This window comes from Schistocerca cancellata, chromosome 9, assembly GCF_023864275.1.
Source record: "Schistocerca cancellata isolate TAMUIC-IGC-003103 chromosome 9, iqSchCanc2.1, whole genome shotgun sequence".
Taxonomy (NCBI): Eukaryota; Metazoa; Arthropoda; class Insecta; order Orthoptera; family Acrididae; genus Schistocerca; species Schistocerca cancellata.
Genome location: NC_064634.1, coordinates 140,293,541 through 140,306,648, shown reverse-complemented (window position 1 = coordinate 140,306,648; position 13,108 = coordinate 140,293,541). Strand labels below are relative to the sequence as shown.

At 44.7% G+C, this 13,108-nt stretch overlaps 1 protein-coding gene across 1 annotated transcript in view; it reads right to left on the bottom strand.

Moving 5' to 3' along the window:
- LOC126101234 (protein lethal(3)malignant blood neoplasm 1) overlaps nt 1-13,108 on the bottom strand; it is a 151,964-nt gene that overhangs the window by 23,184 nt on the left and 115,672 nt on the right. The window contains exons 5-6 of the mRNA XM_049911923.1: nt 11,949-12,182; nt 7,386-8,172 (exon numbers count right to left, since the gene is read on the bottom strand). Coding sequence (XP_049767880.1) covers nt 7,386-8,172; nt 11,949-12,182 — 1,021 coding nt within the window. The remainder of the gene's footprint in view (nt 1-7,385; nt 8,173-11,948; nt 12,183-13,108) is intronic.

Here is a 13,108-nt window from a genome sequence, read left to right as displayed (position 1 = left end):
ACTGATATTCAAGCGTTCAGGTATGGCAGTCTGGAACCGTTAGCAGTTAGATGCAAGTTTCCAGCTAACCCTGATCAAATAAGAGAAACACACAGTGTTTCTCTAAAGATATAGGTTAATTATTAACACTTAATAAAAGGACAGGCTCCAGCCGCTTTTAATAAAGCTATTTCATAAACGAAAGTAACATCATTACCAGTATCAAAAAAACTTTTAATCAGTGGCCTTCCCCTCTTATAGTTTTATAAACCTTCAACTGAACACAAGATGCCGGTAGTTGTGAGAAAAGTTTTTTTGTATTACGTAAACGAAACACATTCCTCGCTTTGTTTCACAAATATTATTATTACCATATGACCTAGATCTGAGGCTTTAAGCTCCTCTCCCAGTGAACAACTATCCCGGAAATTGGAATCAAGGAATGATAAAAAACGGAAAAATCTTGACTTATACTATAAAAGTTATTTCTGTTGAAAGTTTTGACACAATTAGCTACGTATTTTACAAAATTCTTTAGGATAACGATTACAATAACGATGAATAAACACATATGGCAGTACAGTGATGTGCACAGGAATGGTAATGTCGGTCATTATCTATTTATGAATTAATGAACAAGGGTTCTTGTCCTATGTAGAGGGAACTGGTGAATAATTGATTTGAGATCCATCGTTCAGTATCGAATACGGTTTCTCTGTGTTTTCCTGTGTCCCACAAACAGTGGGTAGATATTTCTTCAGTTCAAAAGATCAGCCATTATGAAAAGTGGTGTTTCTAAAATCATATACTGAGAGTGTTAGTCCTGCTATATTGGACTACACTCAGCGAATACATTAGAATGTGAGGTTAAAGAATGCCAAATTTATGCTTTGCCGAACATTATGTAAACGAAAACCACAAATACGGTGTAGATGTAGAAGTAAATACTTACTCAGCTAGGAATATTAGAAATTGAGAAACAGATGTTTGCCTCCTCACATTTAGTACTGAATAAGCAAACGCATTTCAATTATTCAGCCCTTTAAACAATGTTACAACATCTACATGTGAGATAACCTTTTGCATTCATTCGTAAATACGCTATGTGATCGAAAGTATCCGGACACATGACTGACAATGTCTTACAAGTTCGTGGCGCCCTCCATTGGTAATGCCGGAATTCAGTATGGTGTTGGCCACACACAGCCTTGGTGACAGCTTCCATTCTCGCAGCCATACGTTCAATCAGGTGCTGGAAGGTTTCTTGGGGAATGGCAGCCCATTCTTCACGGAATGCTGCACTGAGGAGAGTTATCGATGTCGGTCGTGACTCCCGGCGCGAAGTCGACGTTCCAAAACATTCCAGAGGTTTTCTATACGATTCAGGTCAGGACTCTGTGTAGGCCAGTCCATAACAGGGATGTCTTTGTCGTTTAACCAATCCGCCACAAGCCGTGCATTATGAACAGGTGCTCGATCGTATTGAACGATGCATTCGCCATCCCCGAATTGCTCTTCAATAGTGGGAAGCAAGAAGGTGCTTAAAACACCAGTGTGGGCCTGTGCTGTGATAGTGCCACGCAAAACAACACGAACACATGAAAAAAGACTTAACTTACACATTACGACCCTCTTCAACTGTCGGCGGTCTCTATCAGTCAACAGACTAGGTCGGCCTGTACGCTTTTGTGCTGTACGTGTCCCTTCACGTTCCCACTTCATTATCACATCGGAAACAGTGGACCTAGGGATGTTGAGGAGTGTGGAAATCTCGCGTACAGACGTATGACACAAATGACACCCAATCACCTGACCACTTTCGAAGTCCGTGAGTTCCACGGAGCGCCCCATTCTGCTCTCTCACGATGTCTAATGACTACTGAGGTCGCTGATATGCAGTACCTGGCAGTAGGTGGCAGCACAATGCATCTAATATGAAAAACGTAGTGGATATAATGACAGCGATTTCCATTCCTGAGCATGTAGGTCTACTCCAGTGTATGTTTATTGATAGTTATTGTAAATGCTGTCCTAATGACTTTTGTAAAATACGTAGGTAACTGTGTCCAAACTGCTAACAGAAATCACTTTTGTAATTGAAGTAAAGATACGATAAATTAAGAAGTTGATGTGTTTATCTTTCCTTGGTTCCTGTATCTGGCACCAGTTGTTTATTATGAAATGGGCTTATAACGCAAAACCTAGGTCGCACAGTAAAAATAAAGTTCGTGACACTAGACAAAAGAGGTGTTTTGCTTACTATGTACAATATACGAATGTTTTACCAAGAACTGAGACTTGACTCAATTAAAAAGGATCTTGGGAAAAGTGCCATCCAAAATCCTGCGTCAGTTGATCTTATTGTTGACTGTTTTCGAAAGAGTTCATATGGCATGCAATGTTCAGCGGGAACTCATCACGTTTCTCGCTTTCTCATGCGGATCGGAATGTAGCACTACTGACTGTTGGTGGTTTGTCTTTCTTGTTCTTGTTCCTCTAAAGACTTAACAGGTCTCCTTCTGCCGTTCACAGAATAACTTTTGGCTTATGATATACGACGGGAAAGCGTAAAGGGGCTCTGACACACTCCATATTTATTGCACAATAGTAAGTATTGCGCAATAATAATGAGCGTGTGAGAGCTGTATTGATGCTTTTCGGAATATATTGAAGGAGATTGTATGGTTTTAAAAATACTGACGCTCTCTTACTATATTGCGCAATGTATTGTATTGTGTCAGGGTTTGTTTGTTTTCTTTTGCTTTAGGGCGAAAAAACGCGCCCAACTCAAAACTATATAACACAAACACAGAGAGGCGGTAAACGACTATACGTTAGTCCAAATGGACAGAATAGGAGACAGCTATAAACAGGCACATGGAAAAAGGGCTAAAAGGAACACATGCAGAAACTGAGGTCCAAAACTAAAAACTTAAATGGCCTTCACCATACTGCTTCGGCTGATAAAAAGTAAAGCGGGGTCGACAGCACGCGTGTCATTCGCTAAAACGGTTGATAAATCAGACAGTAAACTTAAGCGTCAGGGTGATATTGTGCAACAGCCGGTAGTTTCTGCCGAAACTTCGTGATTTGTGGACGTTTAAACAACCGATACAGCACCGCCAAATGAATATGAATTCATCATGAAAGGCGAAAGATATCACCTGCTGAAGTGCATTCAGGGCAGGAGGGTTGTTTGATTACATATTTAATGCTTATTTGGTAATTAGCTGAAGAAACATTCTACAAAAGTGCAGGAAAGTTATACTGTAGTGCTTATTTGTTCATTTCAGAATCCTGACCTATTTACTGCAGAGGTACATAACAGTACTACTTAACGATGATCTGTATAAGCTACCATACTCTTTTCAGCGTTGTAGATTTGTTCCAGCACTGTCGAAAGTGGAATTCGAAGAGTATATGAACAGTATCATTTCCGTGTACGTTAGGTGTAACGCGTCCCACCAAATAGTTGGAAGATTCCTCGTTTACCTTTAAAAAATTCCAATTGACATCTGGCTCTGCTGAAAGTTCTCTTAGCATGTTAACACGTCCGAAAGGCCTTCCAAGCTACTTTTTCACTCATCGCTGCTTCCTCCTCTTTATCTTTTTGCAGCACGTAGCGACTGTAATCGCAATATATACTAGTTCGATATAATCAAGCGCCGACATGCAAGGCAAAATTCTAACTGACGCGTCCTGGTCATAAATATTGTGCAATGATATTGAGTCGATTTTGTCCTCGCACATTTACCAGTATATTCACACAATATTCTTCTTCTTCTTCTGTGGCGCTACAGTCCAGGACGAACCTTCGCCTTCCCAACGAGCTTCCGCCATCCGTTGCGGTCACATGCTACCCTCCTCCAGTTTCTGCATCCGAGCTTTCATAGGTCTTCTTCCACTCCATCCAGCCATCTTGCCCGAGGTAGACCTCGCCCTCTTTGTCCTACTGGATTAGCAAAGAGAATCTTCTTTATCACCTCAGACTCCTCCATTCTTGCCACACGACCTGCCCATCTTATCCCTCCTGATCGTACGATTTTTGTTACAGGAGCATCGGAAAATATAATGTGCAATTCTGCATTGTACCTTTCCCTCCATTGTTCTCTGTCATACACAGGGCCAACTATTCTCCTCAAAACTTTCCTCTCAAATCCGTCGAGCAGCCTTGCTTCGGTTTCCGATAAAAGGCCATGTTTCCGAAATATAAGTGAGAACTGGTCTAACAAGGGTTTTATAAATAGTGAATTTCGTTGGGCGGCTGAGGTGACTTGACCGGAATAAATTACGCAAGGCGTATTATGCCTTATTTGCTGATTCACACAATATTACTGCGCAATAAATGTTGAGTGGACGAGTGCCTCTTAAGGAATCACATTCATCTTGTTGTTACCGTCACTGCGCGACACTGATGGAAATGTTACCGATGATAGTGCCACTAAAGCGGAGTCACTAAATACAGTTTTCCGTAATTCCCTCATGAAAGAAGATGAAATAAATATTCCACAATTCGAAACCAGAATACCTTAGGTGTTGCGAAACAACTCAAATCACTTAAGAAAGTCAAATCTTTAGGTCCAGGTGGTATACCAATCAGGTTCCTTTCAGAGTATGCAGACACAATAGCGCCTTTCTTAGAAATCATATACAACCGCTCACTTGACGAAAGGTTTGTTCCTAAAGACTGAAAAGTAGCGCAGGTCACACCAATATTCAAGAAAGGAAATATGAGTTACCCATTGAATTACAGACCCATATCACTGACCTTAATTTGTGGTAAGATTTTGGAGCATATACTGAACTCGAACATTATGGATCACCTTGAAGAAAATGACTTACTGATACATAGCCAACACGGATTCAGAAAATATCGTTCTTGTACAACACAGCTAGCTCTTTATTCCCATGAAGTAGTGAGTGCTGTCGACAAAGGATCTTAGATCGATTCCGTATTCCTAGATTTCCAGAACGATTTTGATAGCGTTCCCCACAAGCGACTATTAATCAAATTTCGTGCATGTGGAGTATCGTCTCAGTTGTGTGACTGGATTCGTGATTTCCTCTCAGAGAGCTCACAGTGTGTAGTGATAGACGGTAAATAATCGAGTAGAACAGAAGTGGTACCTGGCGTCCGCAAGATATTGTCATATGCCCTCTGCTGTTCCTGATTTACATAAATGATCTAGGTGATAATCTGAGCAGCCCCCTTCGATTGTTTGCAGATCACGCTGTAATTTACCGTCTAGTAAAATCTTCAGACGATCAATTCCAATTACAAAATGGTGTAGGGAGAATTTCTGTATGGTGCGAAAAGTGGCAATTGACACTAAACAAAGAAAAGTGCGAGGTCATCCACATGGGTACTAAAAGAAATCCGATAAATTTAGGGCATACGATAAATCGCACAAATCTAGGGGCTGTCAATTCGACTAAATAACTAGGAATTACAATTAGGAGCATCTTAAATTGGAAAGACCACATAGATAATATTGTGGAGAAGGCGAAACAAAGACTGCGCTTTGTTGGCAGAACACTTAGAAGATGCGATAAACCCACTAAATGGACAGCCTACATTACACTTGTCCGTCCTCTGCTGGAATATTGCTGCGCGGTATGGAATCCATACCAAGTAGGATTGACGGAGGACATCGAAAAAGTGCAAAGAAGGGCAGCCCTTTTCGTGATATCGCGCAATAGAGGTGAGAGTGTCACTGATATGATACGCGAGTTGGGGTGGCAGACACGGAAATAAAGGTGGATTTCGTTGCGGCGAGATCTATTTACGAAATTTCAATCACCAACTTTCCCTTCCGAATGAGAAAATATTTTGTTGACACCCACCTACTTGGGGAGAAATGATCATCATAAGAAAATAAGAGAAATCTGTGCTCGAATGGGAAGATTTAAATGTTCCTTCTTCCCACGCGCCATTCCAGAGTGGAATGGTAGAGAAGTAGTATGAAAATGGTTCGATGAACCCTCTGCCAGGCACTTAAGTGTGATTTCACAAGCTGCAACATCGTCGCGAAATAACACAGTGACCCGTATATGTAATAAGTTCCCTTTAATTTACGTCTATGGTCACAATCTTTTTTGTTTAACAGATTAACGGTGTCGGTTTTTAATGACCATCATCAGATCAGCAGCAAAAAGGGGAAAACTATAAATACACTCGCAAACTGTATACAGCTTAAGAACAATACATAGAGCGTATTGAAAAGTAGTACTGACAAAATTTACATTTGTGCGCTTTAAATATGAAGAGGCATACCTGTTTCATAAAAACAAACTCCTAATGTACTGCAGCCACAGTGGCATCGTCAAATGTTAAATGCGGAATCAGCACCAGCATCGTCAAATACATATAAGTCACATCACATGCAACGAGTCATGTTGTCAGTAAAACTACTGTTTAAAACAAGCTGCCGTACAGTAGCCACAAGATGTTTGTGTTGTAAGTTGACCAGATGTCGCTAATGTCGACATACACTAGTTTTCAATAATTAATTGAAACAGCGAACATAACAGCGGGATACAATAGTTAAAGTCTGCAATAAGGTTATAAAGTATAAAAGGTGTTACAGTAATAAAAAGCAATAAAAATAAGAACACGATAAAACTAATATTGTTAAAAAGATGAAGAGTTAAAAAAAACAGTGGTTGACATATGCTCTAGTGCCAATATTCTAGACAATGACATAAATATTAAACACCGTTGATATTGCACCGGGTAACATTAAACAACATAAAAAATCGCTAAAGGAGCCACAAATGAAAGAAACCATAGTGCTGCACATAATCAGCGCCCTGTGTTAGCGCTAACGCCAGAATTCCGCACAGGCGGGAAGTGGTTGTAGGAACGTGACCTCCAGAGGGCCCCTCGTACCTTGCGGCTCTCCGTTGCAAGAAAAGAATGATAACATTCCGTAACAGTGAACGATCTACATTATCTGATCAATGCAGTCTATGTAATGAATAAAGAAGGAACAAAAACCTACTAGAGTCATGCGTAAAACGTATTTATGCATGTGATGTGACTCATATGTATTTGACGATGCTGGTGCTGATTCCGCATTTAACATTTGACGATGCCACTATGGCTGCAGTACATTAGGACTATGTTTTTATGAAACAGGTATGCCTCTTCATATTTAAAGCGCACAAATGTAAATTTTATCAGTACTACTTTTCAATATGCTCTATGTATTGTTCTTAAGCTGTATACAGTATGCGAGTCTATTTTTTCCAATTTTTGCTGCAGATCTGACGATGGTCATTAAAGACCGAAACCGGTAATCTGTTAAACAAAAAAGATTGTGACCATAGACGTAAATTAAAGGAAATTGCAGAGTAACCATGTAGATGTAAATGTTAGGCTGTTTGCTGTGGTGGGAGTTACGTACCTGTAGAGCAGGGCATCCATAACGTCCTGCATGGTGACTCCCGGCGGGAGTCCGTCCCTGACGGGCTCTCCAGGCGCAACACCCAGTCCGCCACTCGGGGCTCGGACGCCACCACCGGCAGCTCCAGGGCTGGAGGACGGCCGCCCACCGAACGCCGTCGGGCGCTCGCCGGTCTGCTGCCGAGTACCCGGAGGCGACGCCTCACCTCCAAATGGGGCACCAGCGGTTCCAAATGGGGCACCAGCGTTCTGCGGCCCTGGCCGAGCGGAAGCTGGGCCTGTCGCCTGCTGGCCAGGAGTGCCGCCAACTCCCGAGGGCGTCTGTGCTGGGACGGCGAAGGGTCGCGCTCCGAACGCCGGCTGCTGCCCCACTGGTTGGGAGGGTCTGCCGGGCTGAGCTGCTGTGCCGACAGTTGGCTGCCCTGGCAGGCTAGGGCGCTGCCCTCCGAAGCCGCTCGCACCGCCTCCTCTGTCGCCACTCCCAGCGCCTCCAGCACCGCCCCCAAAGCTACCGGCACTGCCACCTGCCACAGGAGCCCTAGTGATGCCGACGCCGCCGCCTACAGCACTACCTGGAGCCCCACCTCCGAAGCTCCCACCAGTACGATCTGCGATGCCACCCCCAATGCGATCTTGGACGCCGCCTCCGGCTCCGCCGCCTTGGCCAGCACCGAAGCCACTGGCAGTTCTGTCTCCAGTGCTGAAACCACCGCCGACGCCTCCAGCTTGTCCAAGTGTTCCAACGGATGCGGGACTAGGTCTTCCAGGTGCTCCAGCGGATGGGGGACCTGTTACAAGAAAATAACGTTCGTGTGTAGGTAGCACCCTGTACAAATGTGGGATTCGTTGTAACTTAGCTACTCCCACGTGACAGGAGAGTATGGTATATCGATGACTAGCCGGCCGGTGTGGCCGAGCGGTTCTAGGCGCTTCAGTCTGGAACCACGCGACCGCTACGGTCGCAGGTTCGAATCCTGCCTCGGGCATGGATGTGTGTGATGTTCTTAGGTTAGTTAGGTTTAAGTAGTTCTAAGTTCTGGGGGACTGATGAGCGGTCATCAAGACGGATTTTAAGTAACACTATAGTGTGCATTAACACGAACAGTAAAACACGAGGAATCGCCAGTTCTCTAGAGGCGACGGCAACACAAGGGCCCGTGCTGACTGCTATAGCCACACAGCAGCGCTGCTCTGTCGCTTTTAGAGTACTACTCGTTTACTGTTCCTGTTAATTCATATTGATGAAACGAGTAACGCACGGGACTCATATGGGGCCGCTCTATCGAATGGTCACATAAAACTCTCCTCTAAAATTTATTTTATTCGTAACAGGAACCAAACCGACGCTTACCGCCGACAACTAGCATCGCATGAAAGATGTAATGAGCAGTATTTGTTTGGTCTGACCCCAGCCAGCTACACGTTGCAAAAAGGAAATTGCAAATATCTGCCTGAACGCCAGAGAATACGCATCTCACTACTCTTGGAAAGGAGACACTGTATAATGTTTGGGGAGGGTAAATCAAAGACTATACAGAGTGGTCGGAAATTTCCGTTACAGAATTCTAGCACTTGTAGAGGGCAGTGAGTATATCTTAGTTTGAATAGGAACCCATGTCCGGAAACGTCATTCAACGAGACTACAGAGCGCCAAAGCTATAGCCACGGGCGTCTGTAAATGTACGTGTGTTCGGAGTGATTCCGTGATGATGTTAAAGACTTTCTAGGATGATGGAGAATGATAAATGTGTTAACTTGAATTAAGGAGCCCTGCACTGGAAACGAACGAGTCGAAACTTACAAACGAAAACCGTTCTGATATCTCCGACAGTTGAATACATGTACCACTGCTTGTGTTGCGAAGAGTGTAGGGCTGGTAACTTTCAGTGGTGGTAGTGTGGACAAAAACGAGAAAAAATGTACAATAAATGTGGGCTCTAAATTGCGTGCTTGAGGAGCTATGACCATTCGTTCATCTTGACTAATGTGAAACGCATCTCCTCTACTGAGAAAGTGTTCATAGCTGTTAAGGTACGCACTTTAGAGCCCACGTTTAATCGATATTTCTTCTCGTTTTTGTCCATACTACCACCTCTGAAAGTAACCTACCCCACACTCTTCGCGACGCAAGAACCGGTACGTGTATTCAGCTGTCAGAGGTATCATAACGGTTTTCGTTTATAAGTTTCGACTCGTTCGTTTCCGGTACAGAGATCCTTACTTCAAATTAATATATTTATCCTTCTCCATCATCCTAGAAAGTCTGTATCATCATCACGGAATCACCCCGTATATACGTACATTTACAGACGCCCCGGCCTATAACTTTGACACTGTGTAGTCTCGTTGGATGACGTTTGCGGACATGGGTTTCTATTCAAAATACGATGTATCCACTCCCCTCTACAAGTGTTAGAATTCTGTAACGAGGATTTCCGGCCACCCTGTATTTTACTGGCAGATCACTTAGAAGTTGCAACACGTCTGCTAAGGATGCCGCCTACGATATGTCTTGTCCGTCCTTCGCTAGACTGTTTCTGTGCGGTGTGGTCCGTAAGAGACTGAATTAACGGGGGAACACCGAAAATGTTCGAAGGCCCAGTTCGTTTTATATTATCACGAAATGATACGCGAGTTGAGGTGATCATTAAAACAAGGGTGTTTTTCGTTATGGCGAGATCTTTTCACTAAATTTCAGTCGCCAACATTCTCCTCCGAATGCGAAGATATTATCTTCACATGCACCTACATAGGGAGAAGTGATAAATTGTGGAATAGTCATGTAGATGTAGTTGCAAAGAGAAAGGACACCAATAGTTTCCGATTACAGTATTAGTGTTAAAATTCTACAGCTACTTGTGTCAGGGAGGGCGAATGGAAGGCTTAGATTTGCTCGGAGATTCGTGGGAAACAGCATTTTTATCTATGTAGAAAGCACCATACAAAACGTATCCTACATATATCAGTTCATAATGCTGTAAATGCTCTGTGGGCGAATACACTAACTAAAAGAGTTACCAACTACACTCATTCTCGTAAATTAAGGATAATACTGATACATGGTGAAACAACGCTCTGGTTGGCGGTTTGCGGGATTCAGTCACCTCGGGGTATGACCATGGGGTGCATTTGACCTGCGGTCGTTGCACGGTGGCGCTGGCAACAGTACACATACACCAGGTGTGTTGGTGCATGTCAGAGTACGGTGTAGCGAGTAAGTGTGCAGACGTTTTCAGACGTGCTAATGGTGACTGTGTGCTGAAAATGGCTCAAAGAGCACATACTGATGACGTTATGAGGTAGAATACTAGGGCAACTGGAGGCTGGTCAAACACAGCAGGTCATAGCACGGGCCCTCTGTGTGCCACAAAGGGTGATCTCAAGATCATGGCAATGATTCCAGAAGACAGGAAACGTGTCCAGGGGCTACAGTACGGGACGTCTGCAGTGTAAAACACCACCAGAAGGCCGACATCTCACCATCAGTGCCCACAGACGGCCAGGGAGTACTGTAGGTAGCATTGCTCGGGACCTTACCGTAGTCACTGGAACAGTTGTCTCCAGACACACAGTCTACAGACAAATTAACAGACATGGTTTATTCGCCTAGAGGCCTGCAAGGTGCATTCCACTGACTGCTGGTCACAGGAGAGCCCATAAAGCCTGGTGTCAAGAACACAGTACATGGTCACTGGAACAGTGATCGCAGGTTATGTTCACGGACGAGTCCTGGTATAGTCTGAACAGTGATTCTCGTCGGGTTTTCATCTGGTATGAACGAGGAATCAGATACCAATCCATTAACGTCCTTGAAAGGGACCTGTATGGAGGTCATGGTTTGATGGTGTGGGGTGGGATTATGATTGGTGCACGTACACCCCTGCATGTCTTTGGCAGAGGAACTGTAACAGGTCAGGTGTATCGGGACGTCATTTTGCACCAGTATGTCCGCCTTTTCAGGGGTGCAGTGGGTCCCATCTTTTTCCTGATGGATGATAACTCACGGCCCCACCGAGCTGCCATCGTGGAGGAGTACCTTGAAACAGAAGATATTAGGCGAATGGAGTGGCCTGCCTGTTCTCCAGATCTAAACCCAATCGAGCACTTTTGGGATGCTCTCGGTCGGCGTATCGCTGCACGTCTTCAAACCCCTACGACACTTCAGGAGCTCCGACAGGGACTGGTGCAAGAATGGGAGGCTACACCTCAGCAGGTGCTCGACCACCTGATCCAGTGTATGCCAACCCGTTACGCGGCCTGTGTACGTGTGCATGGTGATCATATCCCATACTGATGTTAGGGTACATGCGCAGGAAACAGAGGTATTTTGTAGCACATGTGTTTCGGGACGGTTTTCTCAACTTATCACCAATACCGTGGACTTACAGATCTGTGTCGTGTGAGTTCCCTATGCATATGCTATTAGCGCCAGTTTCGTGTAGTTCCACGTGGTGTGGCACCACATTCTGCAATTATCCTTAATTTATGAGTATGAGTGTACATTCCTGTGTAATCGGTACACAGTGTGGCTATGATTAAATTACATTAGAGATCTGAACCTGACCTCCAACGAACGGAGGCTGCAACTCAGAGCCGATGGCTGGAGGCGTGGCTGCCGTGGTGGTGGGGATGAGGCAGCCGCTGCAACCGTTGACGCCGTCGAGCCTGACCGCCGTCCTGGTGGAGCCGGGGACTGCGGGGGCCGTCGAGGTGCGCGCCGCTGCTGCCGGCGCCGGCGGCTGCGTCACAGGGCGCGTTGTCGTGCTGGAGCGCGGAGCCGTGCGCATCTGGTCCAGCGCTGGCGACACATAACACAGCGGCACACGCTCACACATCTTCTCATGCTCACATTACAGCTCGAAAAAATATTCCTCTGCGACCGACAAGGAGCAGTTTCGAGAAGTACCATTGACTGATATACACTGAGATGACAAAAGTCATCGGATACTCCCTAATATCGTGGCGGACCTTCTTTCGCCCTGCGTAGTGCAGCAGCTCGACCTGATATGGACTCAACAAGTCGTCGGAAGTATCCTGCAGAAATACTGAGCCGAAGTACTGGTCTCACGTTCGATGCGATTCATATAGGACGATCTGGGTGGTCAGTTCATTCCCTCGAATTGTCCAGAACGTTCTACAAACCACGGGTTAGCAACTGTGGCTTAGTGAAATGGCGCACGCTCATCCATAAAAATTCCGTCGTTGTTTGGCAACATGAAGTCCATGAATAGCTGCAAATAACCATTTCCAGTCAATGATCGGTTCAGTTGGACCAGAGGACCCAGTCAATTCCATGTAAATACAGCCAAAACCATTGTGGAGACATCAGCAGCGCCGGCCGGTGTGGCCGAATGGTTCTAGGCGCTACAGTCTGGAACCGCGCGACCGCTAAGGTTGCAGGTTCGAATCCTGCCTCGGGAATGGATGTGTGAAATGTCCTTAGGTTAGTTAGGTTTAAGTAGTTCTCAGTTCTAGGGGACTGATGACCTCAGAAGTTATTCCCATAGTGCTCAGAGCCATTTTTTTCAGTAATCATACGCCCATTCTGTAGAATTAAAACGTCAGGTTTTGTTGAATTATATGTTATAAACTGCAAAAACTGAGTCTTACTGTGATTTGGCCTTAGTTTATTTTCTACAAGCTGTGAACATATGTCATGAGCTGCACTATTTGAAACTGAGCCAATGTTGCACACATCATCCTTTAGTACCAAGCTTGTGTCAT